The 21,650-nt window shown below is 45.3% G+C and overlaps 1 protein-coding gene across 1 annotated transcript in view; it reads left to right on the top strand.

Annotated features, from left to right (window-relative positions):
* The first annotated feature begins 5,373 nt into the window (after positions 1-5,373).
* Positions 5,374-21,650, top strand: part of RBPMS (RNA binding protein, mRNA processing factor) — a 172,845-nt gene continuing 156,568 nt past the window's right edge. Inside the window, exon 1 of the mRNA XM_051965782.1 lies at positions 5,374-6,222. Coding sequence (XP_051821742.1) covers positions 6,103-6,222 — 120 coding nt within the window. The 5' untranslated portion in view covers positions 5,374-6,102. The remainder of the gene's footprint in view (positions 6,223-21,650) is intronic.

Genomic DNA, 21,650 nt, shown 5'->3' with positions numbered 1-21,650 from the left:
CTTTCTTTGCTCCGAAGAAGCAGCTGAGGTTTGGATGGGATAGTGGACTCGGATGCAGTCACTAAGACTTCTGTTCCACTACTGCTTGGGACCAGCTGTAGTTCCAGACAAGTTGCTTGACCTCTCTGAGGCTATTTGTTTTTCTATAAAAGGGAGATGATAATATCTATAATACACACACTCACAGAGTTGTCCTGGGGCTCTAATGCAATATACAGGCTTATGCAGATTTTAAAAATTTTATGTCAGGGATCATTACTAAAATCCCAATCCTGTCCATGCACAGATATGAGTTTAGGATAACCTTACCTACCAAATTTACTAAGATTCCGGATTCTCCTTTCTCCATTACTTTCTCCCACTCTGAGACTGCCCTCTAGCCTCTAAGTATTCTACATTTTTTACTTTCTCCCTTCAGGGCTTGCTGGCGGATAAACTCATTTACACTAATGTGTGAATGACTGATATAACGTATTTTTGGGAAACGCAGTCTTTGATCGGCTTGGGTCAAAGGAATTCAATAAATACTACCCTATAGTGTGCAAGGATAGAGTTAAAAGTCTAACAGGGGAATATGTACTGAAACACAATACACCAAATTACACCCGGAGTCCCGGGAAGAGCAGCTGATAGAGGAAGATCGTTCTAAGTATTGAATAATTTCTGGCCGAGGTAAGTGGAGTGTAGGTGTGGGTGTGGGAGGGATCCTGAAATCATACCCAGTGCAGTCTCCTATGCTGCCTATTCAAGAGATCAGCCCTCAGTCAATCCCCCCTTCCCGTCCCCCCTCCCCTGGGTTTTTCAGAGAATCCTCTCTGACTTCTCTTCCCCCCCGGCACAGTCTTTCTGGAAAGAGAGCCCCCGAAATTATGTCACTTGTGATCAAAGGGAGGAGGTTTCATCGGGAGGGGGGCCCATGGTCACAATTCGCCACTTAAAGAGTTCCTGATCCCTGGGGTTCCAGCCAAAATCGAGCTGAGAAAGAAGCCAAGTGATCTCTCTATCAGGCTGAACAACAAAGTCTTGGGTGTGAAGTCAGACAATTTGGCTTCCTGGCCCTTTTCGGCTGCTTTCTCCTTAAGTGATTAAGCTATTTAATCTCCGCATTTCTTCCCGAGTAGAATGGGCATAATAATCTCTGCTAGGGCATGGAAAAGGGAGTCACAAACCTTAAAGGGAAAGGTGGGGGGACTCGGAGTCCGGGGAGGTTTAGCTGGCCACATATACATAACAAAGCCAAGAATGTGGCTAGGCCGGGCCGGAGGAAGGTAACCACTGAGTCCTGGGGCTTGCTCCCCTCCCCCTTCCTCTCTTCATCTGCGGGGAAAAGTGGCAAGTTTTTGAATGGGGAAACTTGGTGTTTGCTAAAAGCGCAGTCTTGAGAGGGGGGCTGATTAGGTGCAATTTAGCCATTGCAGAATAAAACTGGGACGTCCGTGAAACGCCCATCTTCACCTAGAGCAGTTTCCCGCCCAGTAAGCAGAAAATTCAGTCTGAAGCCATCACCAGCTCAGAAGGCATTCTTGAACCTGAAGGAAGTACCTATTTAGCTAGGAGGGACCCTTCTATAAGTTCCGAAGAGCTTTGGTTTCTGGGGCAAAGATTCACTAGTTAGCCATGAAAGGTACAGAACATATCAGATTGAAGAGTCGAGATACCCGAATTCAAATTCTGCTTCACATACCTCTTAGCTAGATGATCCTGGGCTAGTCATCTCGTCTCTCTGAGACTTAGTTTCCTCATTTGTAAAGTGGGGACAAAATAGCGCCTCCCTCCCGGCGCTGTTATAAGGGTTAAACGAGAATATGTATAAAGAACTCTGCGAAGTGCTACGTAAATACCAGCTATTATTGTCAAAAGTCTATTCTAGTCAAAATGCAGGAATAGCTCGATACTTGGAAAGGAATAGATCAGCCATGCTCTGACAAATTAGTTGGGAAGGTTCCCCCTCGACATCTCTTCCCTCTCCACAAAATGTTATTGGTCAGTGATTGGGAGTGAGGATTGATATTTTCTCCAAGAGCTGGGATAAATGCTGCTGCTTTATTAGAGAACATGACACAGTCCACTCTTCCTAATCGGAAAAGAGCGGACTGAGGCTCTAGCTGAACGCAGTAACTGGAAAGAGACAGAAGCTCCCCGGCCCCGAGCCTAGTGTGGATCCTGTAGCCAGCAGCAGTGACTTCTTAGGGGAAGGTAGTAGGGAGCAATCTAGGGGAAGCAACTGTGAAAGCATCAGGGCACATGGGTAGCCTGGTGGCGTCAGAAGCAAGAACAACCCTGTATGGTTTACCAACACATATGTACCCCTCATGAGTGTGCCCCGGCAACAATTTCTCTTCGTGTACGTCTCTCTGCATCTGTTCACTGTGAATCCCCTCTCCCCACTGATGGTGTAAGGAAGGAAAGATACAAAGATTTATATAGCCCCTGCTAAGGGCCAGGTACTGTTTTAAGTGCTTCTCACAATGATCGCATTCGACCCTTACAACAGTCCTAGGAAGGAGGTGTTATGGGAGAGTACTCCTCAAGTTTTTTTTTTTTTTTTTCCCAGAATTCATAATTTTTATTTTTAAAAAAACATTATAGCTTTTTATTTACAAGATATTTGTATGGGTACTTTTTCAACATTGACCCTTGCAAAAACTTCTGTTCCAACTTTTCCCCTCCTTCACCCCACCCCCTCCCCTAGATATGCCTCAAGTTTTATGGGGGGAATAATCTTATTGCTAATTTTCTGCTTATGTTATTTCATTAACTGTATTATATCACTAGTTTTGTTTTGAAGTAATTCTGCCTGATAAAAGGTAATCTATTGATGGGGGCTTCTGTGGCTTTCAGTAGATGCAAACCCTTACAATGTGGATTAGTCCCAGTCTGCTAGTTGAGGCTACAGAATATGAATTATATTTTTGGATCATAGAATCCTACTATATCAGTGCTGGGAAGGACCTCACTTACTTACAGAGCACCTGTTCATTTTTCATTTGGGAAACTGAAGCCAAGAAGGGAAAAATGCTTTGTTCACTGTTATATAGCCAGGTACTAGTATGGGTTTTTCAGGTTCTGACTCTCCTTTGCCACAAGGATTTGAATTCAATGGTATGATGTCCCCTAGTTGGGCTGTATTGCATCTTGTCACCTGGAGAATAAAGGTTTCTTTCTTGTACCATCTGTGGTCTTTAGCAGTGCGCTGAGCACATAGTGCAAGCTTGATAACTATCAGGGACATTTATAAAGAAGGAGCATAAGAAAAAAGGAAAGCTCGTGGACTGGTAAGGGTACTCTGCCATTTAGGCTGGATTTCAGTCCTAATCTGAACAGTTTCCAGAGGAATCAATCTGGGTGTAGTACTATACCTGCCTGGACCTCCATTTGCACGATTGTAAATGGAGACAATTCTTTCACCGTCTGCTATGAACAACAACATTAGGAACTTGGTAGTCTCTAATCTTTTCTAGCAGTGGAAGTTATGATCATCATGATTTTTTCCAGAAACCAGGGGTTTTTCCCCACCCAGCCAGCAAAGCTTTCCCTGCGTGGATTTCTCCGAAGGAGCATGATTTCTTGTCCTCTTCTAGGCTCATCTTTCTCTGTGCTCGTGCCTTTTCCGCCCTCCCCATGGATCAAGTACTGGGCCAGGTTTAGTGCTCTCTCTCCTCATGCAGAGCGGAGCCTTGACTCTGTCAATACAAGGAGCTGATCACAATGTCCCTGAATCACCTCCTCCTCCCTGACCCTAGTCTATGACTCTAGATCTCCCAAGGGGGCCCATCCCATGTGCCACTGTCCTTCCACCTTGGTCTTGAGGATGCTGTGACTACTAGGTGGCCCCTGGGATGTCTGTCTGGGTGCTTTCACAATATGACTAGTTTTTCTGGTTGTCTGTCTTTCTTTTAAAAAATTTCCTGGGTAAGAGCTTTTATATGACATGAAAATCACTATTAGTGATATTCTGCATCTGCTTGTACCCACCATGTATCTCTCCAGGGACTTTTGGGGTGGCTCTGATCTGAATTCTCTGATTTAGGCAGCATTCTAGGCATAGGTTCCCCAGAGCAGTCCAGGCCTGCTGTCCGATTTTAGGCTCATCTTCAATGTTCAGGAGAACCAAGTGAAGAACTGATGTACAATGTGATTGCCCATCAGGCAGCTAGGGGAAGGAGTGGAAGCAATGCTGGAGCCAAATTCTGCCTTACACAGTCACTTAACTGCTCTCAGCCTCAGTTTCTTCATTTGCAAAATGGAGGTATTAAGAGCATCTATCTCTCAGGGGTGTTGTGATGATCAAAGAAGATAATACAGCAAAGTGCTTTGTGAACTTTATAGGAATATCTAAATGCTAGCTATAGTATTGTTATTGTAACGGTTATATCATGTGTACACTAGGCATGTTGCATCCACTTGGTTTTTTTCTCAGTGGATTGTTGGACAGAGATTCCTGTGGATCCCAAATATGGAAGTTCCGGAGTATTCAGGTAATGGCAGTAACCCAGGAATGTGGGCTTCTCCAACCCAAAGCTGAGGCCCCCTTCCACCATCCCCAAACCCAATTTCTGGGTACTTGGAATCCAGAACCATGACGATGTTCAGAATCCGAAGGGTTAGCACAGTACTCGGCACAAAATTGGCTTTTTAATAAATATTTATTGACTGATTGAGTGAGGAAGGGGCCTTTGAGATCATCTGGTTCTCCATCGATTCAACCTGTTCTGATTTGAGTCCAGTTTCAGGGATTGGAGGGAGACAGAGGAGTGATTTTCTGAGGAATCATGGGATGCGTAGGGGGCCTGGAACTTATCTTTGTGAGCACTTGGAGGACCCCAGCTGGGATGGGGGAGGAGGAGGAGAAAGAAGTGGAGGAGGTGAAGGAAGAGGAGGAGGAGCCTTCCAGGCTCGGTCTCGCTCCCCCACCCCCAACTGTCTTCCCACCCCACCCATCATTACTTTCAATTTCCTTTGTATAGGTCTTTGGGAGGCGGCTTATTTGGATTGCCTTATTTCTAGTTCCTTCTCTCCGTTGGTTCTCAATTTCTCCAGTCTGTATTGTTTTTACCGAGTTGGTGCCGGTCTTCCCTTTCAGACCGACAGATCCAAGAAAGCAGGGGCCGTCTTTTGCCCTTGCTTCATAATCCCTAGCGTTTAGTAGGCGTTTAAGATTAGATTGTTTATTGACTGACTGGTCGTGGGGCCTTGGCTCTAGATGTGGTCCCTAGGATCTCCTTTGATGTCAGTGTCCGGCATCTGGCATGGTGCCACCTCGAACCCAGGCGGCCCACACCCCATCAGTATGAAGCTGAATTGAGCTCTTAAATACAGGGTGAATTGGGCAGAACTGAATCGGGCCATTGCAGTTTAGGTCCGCTCTGATCCGGGAATCCCAGACCTACGGTTCAAGCTCGAGGAGTGCGCCCAGGTGACTTTGGGCCAGTCCCTCCTCGTGGAGCTCGCAGGGTGGGCCTCCGGGTTGGGACACTCTTAGATCCCAGGCCCCGAAGCCACTCCTTTTCGGGGCGGCCGCGGGGGCTGGGCTTCGGACTTTCCGGTCCTTTCCCCTCGGGCCGCAGCCCCGGAGGGCGGGAGGGGGAGGGGCTGCTAGCAGGGGGAGGAGGAGGGGCGCTGGCTGGGGGTGGGACGCGACGACGCGGACGCGGCCGCAGCGGCGGCGGCGGCGGCGGCCTGGGGGGCGGGAGGCTCGCACTCTCCCACTTCCCGGGGCTGGCGCACACTGGCCGGCCACAGCCGCCTCTCCCAGTCCCGGCGGCAGCGGCGGCGTCAGCAGCTCAGCTAGCTCCCGGAGCCCACCGCGCAGTTCCTCCCAGCCCTCGGGGCTGCGGTCACCGGCGCCCGTCGGCCCCCACCAACCCTGCGGGGCTCTCACCTCTCGGATCCCGGCCCTCCTTCGCTCCCTTTTTCCCTGCGTCCCAGTCCGGGCTCCGCAGCAGCCCCTCGGGGTGCGCGGACCGGTGGACGGACTGTCGGGCGACCGGCCGGCGAGTCAGACGGGACCAGGCAAGCGGGGACGGCCGTCGGGGGGCGAGCTCCAGGCCCCGCACCCAGACCCCCGCGCTCACTGCCGGCCGGCTGGGGCCCCCCGGGACCATGAACAGTAGCACCAAAGGCAGCGGTGGCGGCGGCGGTGGCGGTGGCGGTGGCGGTGGCAGCAGCGGCAGCAGCGATAAGGAACCCAGCCCGAGCGACGGCGGCCTCCCAGAGGAAGAGGTACGGGCGGGCGGACTCGAGCGCGCCCATGGACTGGAGGTCGGGGGTGGAGGGTGGGGGGGGAGAGGACTGAGCCGGACCACTGGGGCAAGAGGTCCGGGGCTCTCCTTTTCTGGCCGGATGACTTAGGGCTCTCTGGAGTTGCTACAGACGGGAAGGGACGGATCAGAACCGATGGATAGGGCGCCCGAATCCGATGGGACGGGCACGGGAGGGAGTCGGGGCCTGGGCTCTTCACGGCCTAGACGGACTGACCCGCAAGCGGCCCAGCTGTGGGATCCCCTCCTACCCTAGCCTGTCTGTGGCTGGGGGAAATTGCCCCGGTCGCCGATCTGACCTTCGCGGATCTCTGTCGGCCGCCCGGAACATGTGGTGACCCAGACAAGTGGTACTGTGGTCACCCACGGGCATTTCCGTCGGGGTGTGTGTGTGTGTGTATGCTTGTCCGATCCTGGCGGGGCCGGGGCTGGCGGGCTGAGCTTGGAGAGTCGAGCGTCTCTCCTTCCTCCCCCTCACCCCACCTCCCCTCCAGCACTTGGAGATTAATAGATAACTCATTAGGTACATTCCTCCTGGACGCTGCTCTGGCTCCAGGGCCGCCGTCTGCGCCGGGGGCCTGGGGAAGTGCCGGTGCTGGGCGGGTGCGGGCTGGGACTAGGCGGCAGGACGCCCGCACGTGGGAAAGCTCTGCCCTGCAGCAGGAGCCTGCATTTCCTCAGTAACTTGGAAACAGTGTAACTTGGACGCAACCCCCCCCACCCACCGCCAACCCCTAAGTGACTGCCTGGCCTGCGGTGCTCCGAGAGCTGACCCGGCGCTCCCCGGCTGCACCCCGGAGTCCTGCTTGCCCCTCGGGTGGAGCACTGTGTGTGGCCCCAGAGCCCCAACCTTATCTTTTGGGCTGGCTTAGCTGCGGGGAAACTCTGCGCCCTCTGCTTAATGTCCCGAGCCTTTCTGATTCTTCCTGCCTGCTCACACTGTGGCAAAACCTTCACCACTGCAGGCGCAAAATAAATACTTGTATTTGGAAATGCATTCTGCCGAAGGATTGACTGGACTAAGTCAGACCGTACTTTTATTTTTTCTTCTTTTTTTTCTCAGTAGCATTTTATTTTGTCAGGTGTAAGGAGTTTTCAACATTGATTTTAGTAAGACTTTGCGTACCAAATTTATTTTTCTTCCCTCCCTAAGACAGTAAGGAATATGATATAGGTTCTACATGTACAATCATTGCAAATATATTTCCACATTCAGATTATACTTGTAGCAAAGGGGATCCAATGGGACTGATGCCACCCCGGAAGAACTAAGAGTGTGTGAGGCTTGGGGAATAAACATGAACTGTATCTCCAGACTTAAGGGCCTGGGACTTGCCACTGAACTCCTAGCTCTTCAGCTCTAGAAAGGTTGTATTGTGCTTGGAGATTGGGGCACTTTTGTTGAGGGGGTAACAGTCCCTCCCTGAAATCTGGCTTTTCTTTGGGTATCTGGCTACCAGGGTAGCCCCCATAAATAGTCTCCTCTGGGAGTTAGAGGACACTCTAGCCTTTGCTTTTGCACTGAAGTTTGGGGTCAGACTTCCTGGGTGAGAGCTTCCTTCATTCTTATGGTCTCAGTTTGGGGCGGTTTTGATTTTTGTATTTTCCCAAGGGACTATTCCAACCGGATGGTTACCATGACCTCACCCTGACCCCCCCTTCCCCTCCGCCTCTTCCCCTTACCCAGATTCTTCAACTTGGTATTACCCAGGTTTTTTCTTGGGGATGAAGGACGCTGATGGTGATTGTGGGTGACCCGTCTGCCCTTGGGTAGGAGATCAAATCCCCCATCCACCTGCCTCCAGCTGCTTTATTCTTTACCAATAGTTACTTCAATAACCCTTTACCATAAACGTAAATTTGTCATCTTAATACAGATTTTCCCTCATAAGGGGATGAGTGATAAATGGCTTCTTAGTCCCCCTGAAGCTGGCCGCTAGGGCTAGGGTGGGTCTAAGAACAAATTGAACCAGATCAGTTTTCTTAATCTTTTTGTGTGTGTGTGTCAAACTGGACCACCCACTTCTGTTGAAGCCTGTGGACCCCTTAGGTGTTGGAATTCATAAAATAAGAGGATTACAATAGAAACCAAAGGGTAGTGAAAATAGAATTTACACACTTTCTAAAATCCCTTCAGCTACCCCTTGGGGGTCCCTGGATCCCATTTGAACAATGGGGCTCATTTAGTCAAATCAGTAGTGGGTCCTTGTCATTGAGAGGGAGAATGCCCAGGCTGGAAAGAATTTGGGACTGAGATGAATTCTGGGTTGAACTTTGGGGGGGAAATCAGCCTTTGATTTCCTGAAAACACAAGCTCTTTATTTGTTTGAGGGAGAGATTTTTATTCCCTCCTCTGCCTTAATCTCTCTTGAATTTCAAAACTGGCAGTGAATCTTAGTCCTGAAGAAAAGTGAAAGAAAACCTGGCCCCGGGTCCTCGTGGATGCATCTGTCCCCAGCTCCTGCTTGAACCACCATCTTTTGGGAAGTGTTAGTAAACCTTTACTAGATAAATGGGTGGGTATATTATACCGTTTTCTCTGCTTAGGAATAAATGTTTGCTCAACATAGGATTCATTTAGCACAATGAAGTCAAAGAAGCTACCAAGCACAGATTCTTAATCTGATAGCCATGGATTCCCCCCCCCCCCCCCCAATTTTGATAACTGAATTTCAAGATAATTAGTTTCTTTTGAAATTCTACATATTTTATGCATTTCAAACCAATATTCTACAAAAATATTCATAAGACTTTACCAGACTTATTCCAAATGGGACCAGGATAGACATAGATACAGATAAATACACACACACACACACACACACACACACACACACACACACACACATACATATACATATACATGTTTAAAAGTTATCAACTCCAGGATCCTTCAGTCTCCATGGGATATGGGAACTGAATTACAGTTAGCAAATCAGCATGGTGTCTCCTTCCTGTAAAGACAAGTCCTATAGAAATGTGACCCCTTAGGGATATGTGGTGGGCCCTAGATGAGCCCTGCTGGTGCTGCTGTTTTGGGAGGGCACCAGGCCCCCTCTCCTTCAGTTGGACACATACTTCGGACTGTCCAGGACTGAAAATAGCTGACGCACAAATTTAAATTTAGTGGTGGGGAGACGAGCAGTGTCATTGCTTGGCGATCAGTGATGGATTTGATGGTGAATCACCTCAGCGGCTTCATTTCTTGTAGTTTAAAAGGACCCAGGTTTTTCAAGCTGCTATAGCTATGGCTTCAGAGTTCATGTACTTTTGGGGAATTCCAAGCCATTGGATGGGGATTGGGAAGCAGGGATGCTGGGGAATTTACCAAATTTCAGAAGTGTCAAAACAACTAAAAGCTTGCTGCTTTGAGGGTCTGAAGTTTCTTACAACTGGAACCAGGCTAACTTTTATTTTACTTTGGATGTTGTGCTCAAATTCCGTGGAGGAAGAATTTTATTTTAAGTCTTGGCCGGCTAGTTGTACATGATGAGGGAGAGGCTGCCAATCTCTTGGGAACCAATAACCCAGAGGGGTTTTTGTATGTGTGTGTGTCTGTGTCTCAGTCTATCTAGGTGTCTTGGTCTGTGGCAATAAGATCGCAAACAAATCTGAAGTTTATTTGTAACAAGTTAGGTGCAAGTGTGTGGCAAAATCCTCTTGGAAGTTGCAATAAACTATTCACAGATATTCTTTCACTTTGTCTTCTGGCAGAAAAATGGCCCTGAACATGGCCACATTGGCTTTTCATTGAGAACCCCTTGAAATTTTTAACAGATTGAAGGTGGCTTCTTGAAATTTATTAATGATATGAAAGATATATAATGATATAAATGATATAAAAATATAATAATGTAAGTTTATTGAGGCCTACAATTCTTGGAGGCTGGGAACTTTTCAATATATATATATATATGTGTGTATAATTTATTTCAGTATAATTGGTTTCCTTTCTAATCTTCTACAGTCAACAAATCAGTAAGTTATAATACAATGATTATTATTATTTTTAATGTAATAATACTACTATAAGAATTATAGTAGGCATTATTTTATGCAATTATAAAGACTCTGATTGCCTGCAGAGGTCCACGACAGAGGAGTTCAGAAGCTCTGGTCCCTGCTGTTCCAGAGCCTGAGCTGGAAACCCTTCATTCCATTTTTCAGGTCAGTCAATAAGACCCAAATAAGCTAGGTAATTTTTTTTTAATGGAATGTTGTCCAACAGATATTTCTCTCTTTTTGTTTCCACTTTTTAATTAAAGCTTTAATTTTCAAAACATATGCATGGATAATTTTTCAACATTGACATTTGGGAAAACCTTGTGTTCCAAATTTTCTCTTCTTCCTCCCACCTCTTCCCCTAGATGGCAAGTAATCCAATATATATTATACATGTTAAAATATATGTTAAATCCAATATGTGTAAACATATTTATATAATTATCTTGCTGCACAAGAAAAATCAAATCAAAAAGGAAAGAAAATGAGTAAGAAAACAAGATGGAAGCAAACAATAAGAAAAAGAGTGAGAATACTATGTTGTGATCCACACTCAGTTCCCACAGTCCTCTCTGGGTGTAGAGAGCTCTCTTCATTACAAGATCATTGGAACTGGTATCAATCATCTCATCCAACAGATATTTCTCAATGGGGTTTTATATCTTTATCATTGCTGGCAAATTAGAAGACTATTTGACCTTGTGTAAATTAGAGTTGATTGTGTTTCAAAACAAATTAGACCACATGGGCAAAGACAATGGTACTCTTCCAGGTTTGATTCTGTAGTTCTCCAGAAATCCAGATATGGATTCCTAAGAATAGATTCTCTTTAAGAAGATGGCTTTTAGGGTGTTTGCAAGGATGCTGAAAATGTAACTGGCTCAGGCTTCTGGACCTCAGAGCCACATGCATACCAGCCTCTCTGAGCTCTTCTGATGTTTTGGACTCTTGGTTCCTATGTATTGAACAAAACATGAAGGTGGGAAACCACACTATGCTTTTGCTCTTTAACAGAGCCTGGTGAAGTCTTATCTCAATTCACGGGATGCACAGCAGAGTTGATATGTGACTCCTTGGAAGCCTTTTGTTGCTGGGACTTTGGAGGAGATCCTGACTCAGTTTCCTCTGCCTGTCTCCAGAAGGCTGAAGCCACTTCCCCAGGGAGATTCCAGGAGGGCTGAAAGATTTTCTCAGAAAGTAGAGATTCTTTCTGGGGATAAGAGTCTTTGGGATATGATTGGCTAGGGTCAGGGCAGGCTGACAATGGGCATCTCTGGCTCTCATGATGAAGGTATGATATGCATATTTCAGTGATGCTGGAGTGGAACTTGTGTGAATGTCAAGGGCAGGTGCCTCCCCTGGCGTGGCCCAGGGAAAAGGAATTCAGCCTGGGATCTCTCTTTAACCCCATGTCATTTCAGAACATCCCCTGAGGCTGGGGGCAGAGGGGATGGCCCTGACTGGGACAGCCTTGTTCCTCTTTTTCTCTTCCTATTCATTTGGCAACTGGGTAATAGAGGGCTGGAGTTGGAGTCAGAAAGACCTGAGTTCAGATTCCACTGCAGATAGTATGTGATCTTGGGTAAGCTACCTCAGTTTCTTCATCTGTATGAAAATTTGGGGTGACAGCATGTGTTTTGAGAATCTCATTTGATTCAAGAGTTTTGGAAACCCTTACAGAATTAAGTAATGTATCATTATTTTCATTTTACTTTTAGTTTTGCCACCATGCTTACTGAGGATCTAATTACTTCATATCTGCACTGATAAATGAAGCATAACCTGACTTCTGTTCTTCTTCCTTAATATACTTTAGAAGGCATATGGCTTCATAGGGCATAGAAGGAAACTGAGACTGGACAGATTAAACATCTATCAGGTGGCTAAGGAAGATAGAGTCAGGATTCGAATCCAGGTCTTTGGATTCAACATTCTTTCCTCTACATCATGCTAGGCCTTCTTAAAATAGTCTTTGAACATAGAAATTCCCTCCACAAAAATCCTCATTGGCTTCCTATTCCCAAATGAATCAAAGCCAGCCCAGAGTGCCTACCTAGGGCTGTTGCTTTTCATTTTTCCTCCTTTTGGGTGCTTTCCTCTTTCCAAACCTAGAAAACCCTGTTTCCTCCTTCTCTGGTTCTGGGTTCTCAGTGTTTTTAGGATTCATAAAGCACAATTCAAATTTTAGAGTAGTGCATAGTGAGGTGGCTGGCATCTGAGCCAAGTAGAGTCACCTTTCATCCATATTGGTCACTTTCAGAGACCCTGGACAGCTCTTTAAAGTTGGACAATGTAAAGATAGTAACTGTGTATGAAGTCAGGGGCCACTGAATATTTGTGGAAAAAATCCTTACCCCTCCCTGGGGATTAAACTGTAAAATGGGAATAACAGCACTTGCATTCCTTACCTAGTACAACTCTCCATTTGACAGAAGAGGAAACTGAGGCACAGACAGGGTAAATGACTTGCCCAGAGTCACATGGATGAAATATCAGAATGGGATTTGACCCCTGGTCTTTGAACGCCCAGTCTATTGCTCTTGGAAATATTTTAGTTTTGGCTCCGTAGATCTTGGTCTTGGTAGGGGATCATGTTCCTCACCAATAGGCAGCATTAGTTTTCCCTATTCTGAGGCATTTGGTCCACATCTTTTTGAGTATTTCAGAAGCCATAAGAACTGAATGGTTCTTTCTCCATTCCTTTCCCCCACTCACTGGGTAATATTGTTCTTCTCTTTGCTGGCCCCCAATCCTCTCTGCTTCTCAGCTATAGGATTTATAGCTGAAAGGACAGAGAACCCAATCCCCCTGTTTTTCAGCTGAGGCTGGGAAGTAAAGACTTGGCTAAGATCAGTCCACCGTCAGTGAGAGATCTCAGATTTGGAGCAGGGATCCTTTCCTCTGGCCCCTCTGAACTAGAGCGAAGAGACCAGATAGGGAATGGCTCTTGGTACATTACCCAATCCCACACTCTCATTTTATTTTTACTTATTTGTTTTTGGCAAGTCAATTGAGGTTAAGTGACTTGCCCAGAGTCACACAGTATCAAATATCTGAGGTTGGATTTGAATTCAAATCCCCCTAGTTCAAGGGCGGGTGTTTTATCCACTGCACTGTATTTTCTTATAAAAAAAATTTTTTTTAAAAGTTTCATTCAGTCAAAGATATGTTTTATTTTTTAATCCTTTTTATTCCAAAGCTAATGAGTGCCAAAAAAGAAAGGACATTTCGTTTCCATATACAAAAAAGGATTATATGTGACAGCACATCTCTATTATATATAGCTTGCTCTTTTAAAAAAGTATTCTAATACATCCAACATGTTACCCTCAGAGCTGGCCTTCTCGTCGGGTGCTTCCTTACCAATGCCTTCCTTTCCCAGCTGTGGATTTTGAAAGTTGCCTCAATAAACCTTTTAGTCCTTCTTTTTGGCGGGCATCATTCTTGCTAATTGTCCCCTCCCTAAATCATCACTCTAGAAAGAGGTAAAAAAAAAAAAAATAGTCTTTCTCATAACTCATAAGCAGTCAGGCAAAACAGAACCATACATGGACCCTCTCCCCAAAATGTATGTCTCAATGTGCAAGTAGGCTGTGCCACCTTTCTGTCAGGAAGTGGGTGGCCTCTTGCATCATTGGCTTTCTGATTTGGGGCTTCCTTATTGTTATTGTGTAAGTTGTTAAGCCTTTCCAAGTTATTTTTCTTTACATCAGGAGCTAGAGACAAAAAGTGGGACCACCCCTATTCCCAAGAATTTCTTTTTACTTCTCTTTCCCTCCCTCCCTCCCTTTCTCTCCCTCCTTCCTCTCGTTTCCTCCCTCCCTCCCTTTCTCCCCCTCTCTATCTCTTCCCCCCCCTTTCCCTCCCTCTCTCTTCTCCTTCTTCCTCTCCCTCTCTATCTTCTTCCCTCCATCCTACCTTCCCTCTTTCTCTCTCTCTCCCTCTCTCCTTTCTTCTTTCCCTCTCTCTTTCTCACTCTTTCCCCCTTCTCTTTCTATCAAAGTCAGTTCCTAAAAATCTTCAAACCCTCTCTTGGAACACATAGATGCAGTTGAGGCAAAACATCAACATATCACCCTTGTCTATGCCTTGTTCCCCACCTGTTATCCACTACTTGTGCCCATGGACAGTAGGTCCATCTGCCAGGGTTGCATCTGGATGCCGCTTGAGCACCGAGGTTAGCCTTGATATGAGCTTGCTTTCCATGCCTGCCTCATAGCATCCTGTCATGCAACTCATTCATTTCCGGTTGAAACAATCGTATATTCCAGTGCATCCCATTCATATGCCTTAGTTTGTTCAGCCCTCCCCTCCCTTGCAGGTCCTTCTGTGCTCCTAGGAAGAGCAGCTTTAGGAGCGCTTTGGGGTACTGCGGGGTCTTTCTCTTGCTTTGAGAATCCTTTGTAAAGTCTATACATTGTTCTTCAAACACACAGTACCTATCTGAAGTATCTCGGACTTGGTAGATGCTGGCAGTCAGATCCAGCTTCCAAAATTGTAGGAATGTCAGTCAGGAAAAGGATCTTGGGCTCTGGGCTCTGAAGGCCGACAGCTCCTGGCCCCGATGCCCCCGTACCCTAAGACCCTTTTTTTCCTACTACTGGAACTCCAAGATTTTCGTTTTGGCTGGCTTTAGTGGATGGCGCATGTTAGCTTGCAAACTTAGATAAGAAAAATCAATTCTGGCCTGTATTTAGTATATTTTAATGCTTATTATAAAATCTCCAGTATAAATCATTAATTGTCTTTGTAACTCCTTACCATCCACTACATGAAATTCCTGCAGGTGTACATTTCCCTTCTCCTGAAGGTGTCCATCTCCTTGGAGTCTCTTCATTCCCCTTGTTTTCCCTTTCAAGTTGGCTCCTTTGCATACTTTGTCTTTGCCTCTATCTCCCTGCCAAATTGGTTGATTTCTTTGGGATATCACTTAGAAAAATCAGTGATAAACTTTAAGAAGTTGTGGGGAGAGTTCTGGGGCGTAGTTAATGGCCGGAAATGATCCTGGGGAGGGGACAAAAGAAGGACTTCTTCTTTTTCCTCCTGAATACCTGATTCCTTTGTATTGGGTGAGGCCATATGCAGATAGCCTGAGTGAAAACAGGTCCCTGCCCCTCCTTCAGCTTTTGGAGGGGGAGGAAAGGAAGGGAAAGGGGAGATAAGCCTCTCTTTCCCCTCATTCAGCTGGGCTTTGCCCGGGGTTCTGCACACATAGGATCACTGGAAGGGGACTTAACAGTGAGGCTGTGGGCACGCTGTCTCTGCCAGTGCTGCTCTCATGCCCATTAAGGGCACAAAAATCCATAATCACAAGATTGAAGCTGTTGAGCAAAGTCAGACCTTGGCAGCTGGGCCCTTGAATGTCCTTCTGCTGGAATCTTCAGTCTCTCCTATGTCTGGCCTGATTGGGCTGTTGAGCAACACTTTGGATCATTCCTATAGATGTGCTCACAGATAGATCCACTTGGTTATTTTCTGGGGCTCTCCATGGTGTCCATTAGCCTACCTCTTTTTTGTAGCTAGGCTGGTGTTTTTTCTTTGATTTTTTTTTTTTTTAATTTTCTCATTAAATAACATTTTATTGAGCTCATCAGAACCAACTTACTTACTTTCCAGCCTAGGAAACTGAAGCCTACAAGGTAGATGAACCTTTTCCTGGGTCACACAAGGCAAAGGGTCAGAGCCGCAATTTCTGGTTCCCCACACAGGCAGGCAAGGGGTACTTTTTCATGAAATCCCCTCATTTTATTTCTTGCCGTCGATGTTTTTTTAAACTAACAGATCAACTGCTGGCCGAGTCAGGACCAGGACAGTGAAGTGGCTAAGTTGGGCTTATAAGTATGCTGTGGATTATTTCTCAGGAACAAGTCCGTCTTCTGTCTGTCTCCCCAACATTCCTGCTAAGAGCCTGTCATACACTTAGTACTTATAAATGCTCTTGAAATGGAATGGATCTTGTAGATCATTTTTGGAGATATGGCTCCTATTTTAGGGGTTATATGCTACAGTTTTTGAGCAGTCTGCTATCACGCCAGCCTGGCAGAGTAGAAGGCTACTTGCACTGGTTCAAAAGGAGGGCACTGTATAGGGTTAATAGGGAAGGACACATTAAAAAATGTTCCAGGGATAGTGCCTCCCTTATCCTTCAGGTCACTGCATTTGACTCCCAGCTCTAAGGCTTGTGAGACCGAGGGTGAGGCACTGGATCAAAATGATGCAGTTGGATCCTGTGACCCTAAGGTCATAAAAACTTAAAACATAACTAAAACTTTTAAAAAATCTTTTTTATTTTTATTAAAGCTTTTTATTTTCAAAACTTATGCATGGATAATTAATTCTTCAACATTAACCCTTGCAAAACCTTGTGTTCCAATTTTTCCTCCCCTAGATGGCAAGTAGTCCAATATATGTTAAGTATTGTAGAGAAATATATGTTAAATCCAATATATGCATACATATTTATACAATCATCTTGCTTCACAAGAAAAATCAAATCAAACTAGAAAAAATGAGAGAAAATCAAATGCAAGCAAACAACAAAAAGAGTGAAAATGCTATGTTATAAACCACACTCAGATGCTCTCTTCATCACAAGATCATTGGAGCTAGCCTGAATCCAGGCCACTTCATTGTTGAAAAAAGCCACATTCATCAGAATTCATCATCGTATAATCTTGTTCTCTATACAATGATCTCCTGGTTCTGCTCATTTCACTCAATATCAGTTCCTGTAAGGCTCTCCAGGCCTCTCTGTATTCATCCTGCTGGTCATTTCTTAACTGAACAATAATATTCCATTACATTAATATACCACAATTTATTCAGCCATTCTCTGATTGAGGGGCATCCACTCACTTTCCAATTTCTTGCCGCTGCAAAAAGGGCTGCCACAAACATTCTTGCACATGTGGGTCTCTTTCTCTCCTTTAAGATCTCTTTGGGATATAAGCCCAGTAGAAACTCTGCTGGATCAAAGGGTATGCACACTAAAACTTTTTTTTTTTTAATGATAAAAACAAAGCAGTGTGAAAGTAAACAGGAAAGAGGGCTATTTCTGATTTCCTGATTTATTTTTACCTTTTGACATTTACCATTAAAAATATTCAGAGACACAGCCAAAATGGATTCCACTGAAAGCTGCCCCCATCCCATTACTAAATTGTTTGGACTGTGCGTAGGGTTAATATGGAAAGTGACCGTTAGTTCCCCTGGGAGTTTCTTTTGTGTCACTGTGGATGTTCCATTTTCTCCACAATTGGCAGGGTCTGGAGGCCCTCTGTTTTCAGCTGACTTGCTTCCTGCCTCTGGGGTGACCTTCCTACCTGTAGGGTGCCTCTCCTGGGCCTTATTTCCTTGGAAGGTTTGGGTACAGCCCAATGTTGCAAGAGGAGAGATTTCCCTTTCCTGTTTGGAGGCAGACACTCTCCCCACCTATTACACACTGGGTCAGGCCTTCTCTACTCTCTGCAAAACATAGTCTCTTTGAAGGCAGCAGGGTCTGTGACAGCTTCTCTCTGTTTGTGTCCTGCATGTAGTAGGTGCTTAATAAATGCTTGTGGGATTGGTTTGGGAATAATTTAGAAAAGAATCTGAGAGTTCATCTCATTTCAGTCAATAGAATGGAACCTCCTTTTGGGTAGATCCTGTCTGTGTACCCCCAGAAAATCCTGGGGTACCCTGAATTTCCCATTAGGTGCTTGGTGGTAGCCAGTTATTATTTATTTTCCCTTTCAGAACTAGCCTGGAAGGAAACATGGGAGGGGCATCCCCTTTTTGTACACGGCAGGTCCCAGAAGACTTTGGGAGACCCTGAAGAGGCTGTGTAACTGGAACATCCTGCCTCTGGGTTAGTCTTTCTGAATTGCTTATCCTTCCTTGGGTAGCATAGCAGAGAAAGTTTAGCTTTAGAGCTTGCTTTTTTTCCTTCTCAGTTTCCTCATCTGTAAAATAGAGATAATCTCTGCATGTATCTCACCAGATTGTTGTGAAAATCAGATAACATTTGCAAAGTACTTTGCAAAAAAAAAAAAAAAATGCTAGCTATTATTTTTGGTGGGGGGAGGGTAGAAGGGAAAAAAGGGAAATTTACATGATAATTTTGAAGTATATTTGAAAATAATAGAAAGTTGTGTTTAGTAGATTTGCATTTTCTTGTACAATCATCTTTTTTATTGTACTGTATTATGGAAATGCTTGTTTTATTTCATAAATATGTATTAATGTAAAAAACATATTTTGATTTACTTTTTTACATCACCAATATTTCTCCTCCTTCTCTCCCCTTTCACCCTCCCACCATCCCATATTAAAAAGAATATTTTTTGGGAAAGAAAACAGAAAACTCCCAAATAACCAAACAAAACAGATCAGTATATTGGAAAAATCTGAAAAAATCTACAGTATGCTCACCCGTGGACCTCCTACTTCTGCAGAACAGTAGGAAGATCGTACCTTCTTCCATCCATCTTTGGGGCCAGGCTTGTTCTTCTTAATTTTAATGTCAATTATTAGTATTTTTATTCTCTTCTTTCTTCTGTTTTTCTACCCTCCCCCACTTTATTGTGTGTATGTGTGTGGGGGCATTTTAAAGATGAAGAAACTGAGGTTCTGAAAGTGTTGAGCCCGATCCCCGTCTGGGTTTCCTGATGCTAAGTTGCAAGTTTTTTGCAAGTTGTGAAGTTTCTTGGATTTCTTTCTTTATTAGCTTTTGCTCAAATTGATGCAGCTCCCACAAAGCCTTGTTGGTTGACCGCTGTGAACTTCTCCTTTTCCAAGGAAGCCAGGCCTATCCGTAGGAACCGCAATCTCCTCTCTGATAATTAGAAACATGGCCTTATTGGTGGAGAATGTCTTTGGGGGATGATTGGTAACAATGGAGAAAACATACTTGGGTCAAATATAGAAACATAAGTCATTCGCTAGCTCCCTATTTTTAGATCTCATGTATATAAAAGCAGAATGAAGGCCATCCATAGATTTTATTATGTTTTTTAAGGAAGTTGAGCTGATGGGATGAGGGTGGGGCCTAGGAGAAGGCTGATGAGCTACATAATTCCAAGGAGGATTCCCCAAAGCCTTAGCCCAGGGCTCTGGGGATCTAGAACTTGGGCATGGAAGGAGAAATTAGCTTTGGCTGTTCCAAGGTTCTCAATGAGAGCGCCTATGTCTCTCAGACTGCCTTCCTGAGAATACCGTAGGGCATGGGTTGGTTTCATTGAGGCTCTTTTAGAGATTCCAATCCAGTTGTGATTGTTGCCCTGTCTGCTCCTAAAAAGGCTGTGAAATGATGGAGTTAGAGGCAAAGAGACCTGGACAGATTAAAACACTTTCTTCAGGACCCAGGAGGCTGCCCCTTTATCAGCTTGGGATCTCTTTGTCCTTGTCTCTCTCACACACTAAGAATCAGGATCCAGAAAGGCCCCAGTGGGCTTAGCTTTGGACTTATTCTAATAAAATGAAATTTGATAAGACATCATGGCTTAAACTTTTTTTAAAAAATAAATTGCTCGACTATAAAATGGGAAAGGTGTGGGCCGGACAGCAGTTGTTTAGAGAAAAAAATCTCCGGGTGGACTGATTACAAGCTCAGTAGGAGCTGCAATTTGGGTGAGCATTTCCTCTGAGTTTTACCATTCTTTAGGATGGCCCTTTAAATACAGGAAGATGGCTGCCAGTACCCATTCAAAATCCTAATGTGGATCAGAGAAACAGAGTAATTAGATTAAGGTGACACAGTGGTCTACTTAAGACAATTAAGTAAAGCTGGGAAAGCACTTAAGACCCCCTCCAATTTTCTTATCTTTAAAATAGATATAATAATAGGAAAATAGACTGTGCTTTTCACACTTTAAAAGGCTATTCTTCATGCTGAATAATTGTTATTCCAGAGGGCCCAGGAGTCCTGCCTGCCCTGATGCAGGAATCTCTCCTCTAAGCAGGGAGGACTTTAGTGAATTGTAGGGAGCTTCGAGGTGGGATGCCGATGTTAGTGTGAGGGCAGAATTGTCTTTCCCCCAAAGGCTAAGGCTTTTGAATGGTAAACATCCTACCTGGAACTGTCTGTCCTTTCCCCTCATGCCCTTGCCTCATCAAAACTGGGCTCTGCCCTTTCCCTGGCCACCTATCTCTTGCCACTGGGTTTTCTGCAAAGGAGGGCAGGAGAGAACAGGCATTTATTAAGCAACTACATACTATGTGCCAGGCATTGTGCTAAGTGCTTTAAAATAGCTCATTTGATGTTCACAACAACCCTTCAAGACAATGTTATCCCCATTTTACAGTTAAGGAAACCGAGGCAGTCAGCAGTTATATGTCTTGCCTTGGGTCACTTAGCTAGCGAGACTCTGGGCCCAACACCATTGGCTGTAGCAGCTCCAAGCTGCCTCTCTGGAAGGAAGGTTAGCATCTTGGATGCTGAAAGGAACCTGGAGGCTAGCAAATGCAGCTCACCTGGGCTGGAATCTCCTGCGTGTGATATCCTGAGGATCCAGAGGTTGACCAGCTTTTCCTTTAGGTCTTGCTGCAGCAGGCAGTGAGAAGAGGAATGATTTGGATATATCTGCTGTAGTCATCCCTGTTTTACAGCTGAGGAAACTGAGGCAGGCAGAGATTAAGTAACTTGCCCAAAGTCACCCAACTAGTTGGTGTTGAAAAATAGATTTTTTTCTCCTGAGGTAATTGGGGTTAATTGACTTGCCCAGAGTCACACAGCCAGGAAGTGTCTGAGATCACATTTGAACTCAGGTCCTCCTGATTTCAGGGCTGGTGCTCTATCCACTTCCCCACCTAGCTGCCCCTGAAAGACAGATTTTAACTCAAATCTCTGACTTTAGGCCTAGCACTCTATGCCCTGGGCACCCAGCTGATGATGTGCTAATAATTGGGAACACGGAGAGTAGCGCCTGTAGGTGAGGGATCCTAAAAGGTGGAGGGGAGAAGGGCCATTGTGGGTACAGGAGACAGACATCCCATGCCAAGGATAAAGTGCTGTGTCCCGCTATTGTTTCTCAGTGGTTTCAGGGATCCCACTGGGATCTTCTTGGCAGATATTGGATCGGTCAGCCATTTCCTTCTCTGGCTCATTTTATAAATGAGGAAACTGAGACCCAGTGCCTTATTCGGAGTCTCCAACAAGTGAGCTCTGATGTTCTTGCCTCCAGGCCCGGTGCTCTGACCACTGCACTCCCTAGCTGCTCTAGTATCCTGTACAGGAACAGTAAATAGGCCCATCTGGCTGCAATGCAGAATTCATCATGGAGTGAGGTTGAGGGAGGGGAGTAGAAGGAAAAATCAGTCTGGGGAGATAGGTTCGCTTAACTTATCCTTCGTGAACTTAGACGCCTGCACCGGTTTTTTTTTTTATGTGCTTGTGAGTGGGGGTAGGCAGTG

The sequence above is a fragment of the Antechinus flavipes genome, chromosome 6 (genome assembly GCF_016432865.1).
Source record: "Antechinus flavipes isolate AdamAnt ecotype Samford, QLD, Australia chromosome 6, AdamAnt_v2, whole genome shotgun sequence".
Classification (NCBI taxonomy): domain Eukaryota; kingdom Metazoa; phylum Chordata; class Mammalia; order Dasyuromorphia; family Dasyuridae; genus Antechinus; species Antechinus flavipes.
The sequence above is the reverse complement of the archived record's forward strand: the minus strand, read 5'-3'. Positions and strand labels throughout refer to the sequence as shown.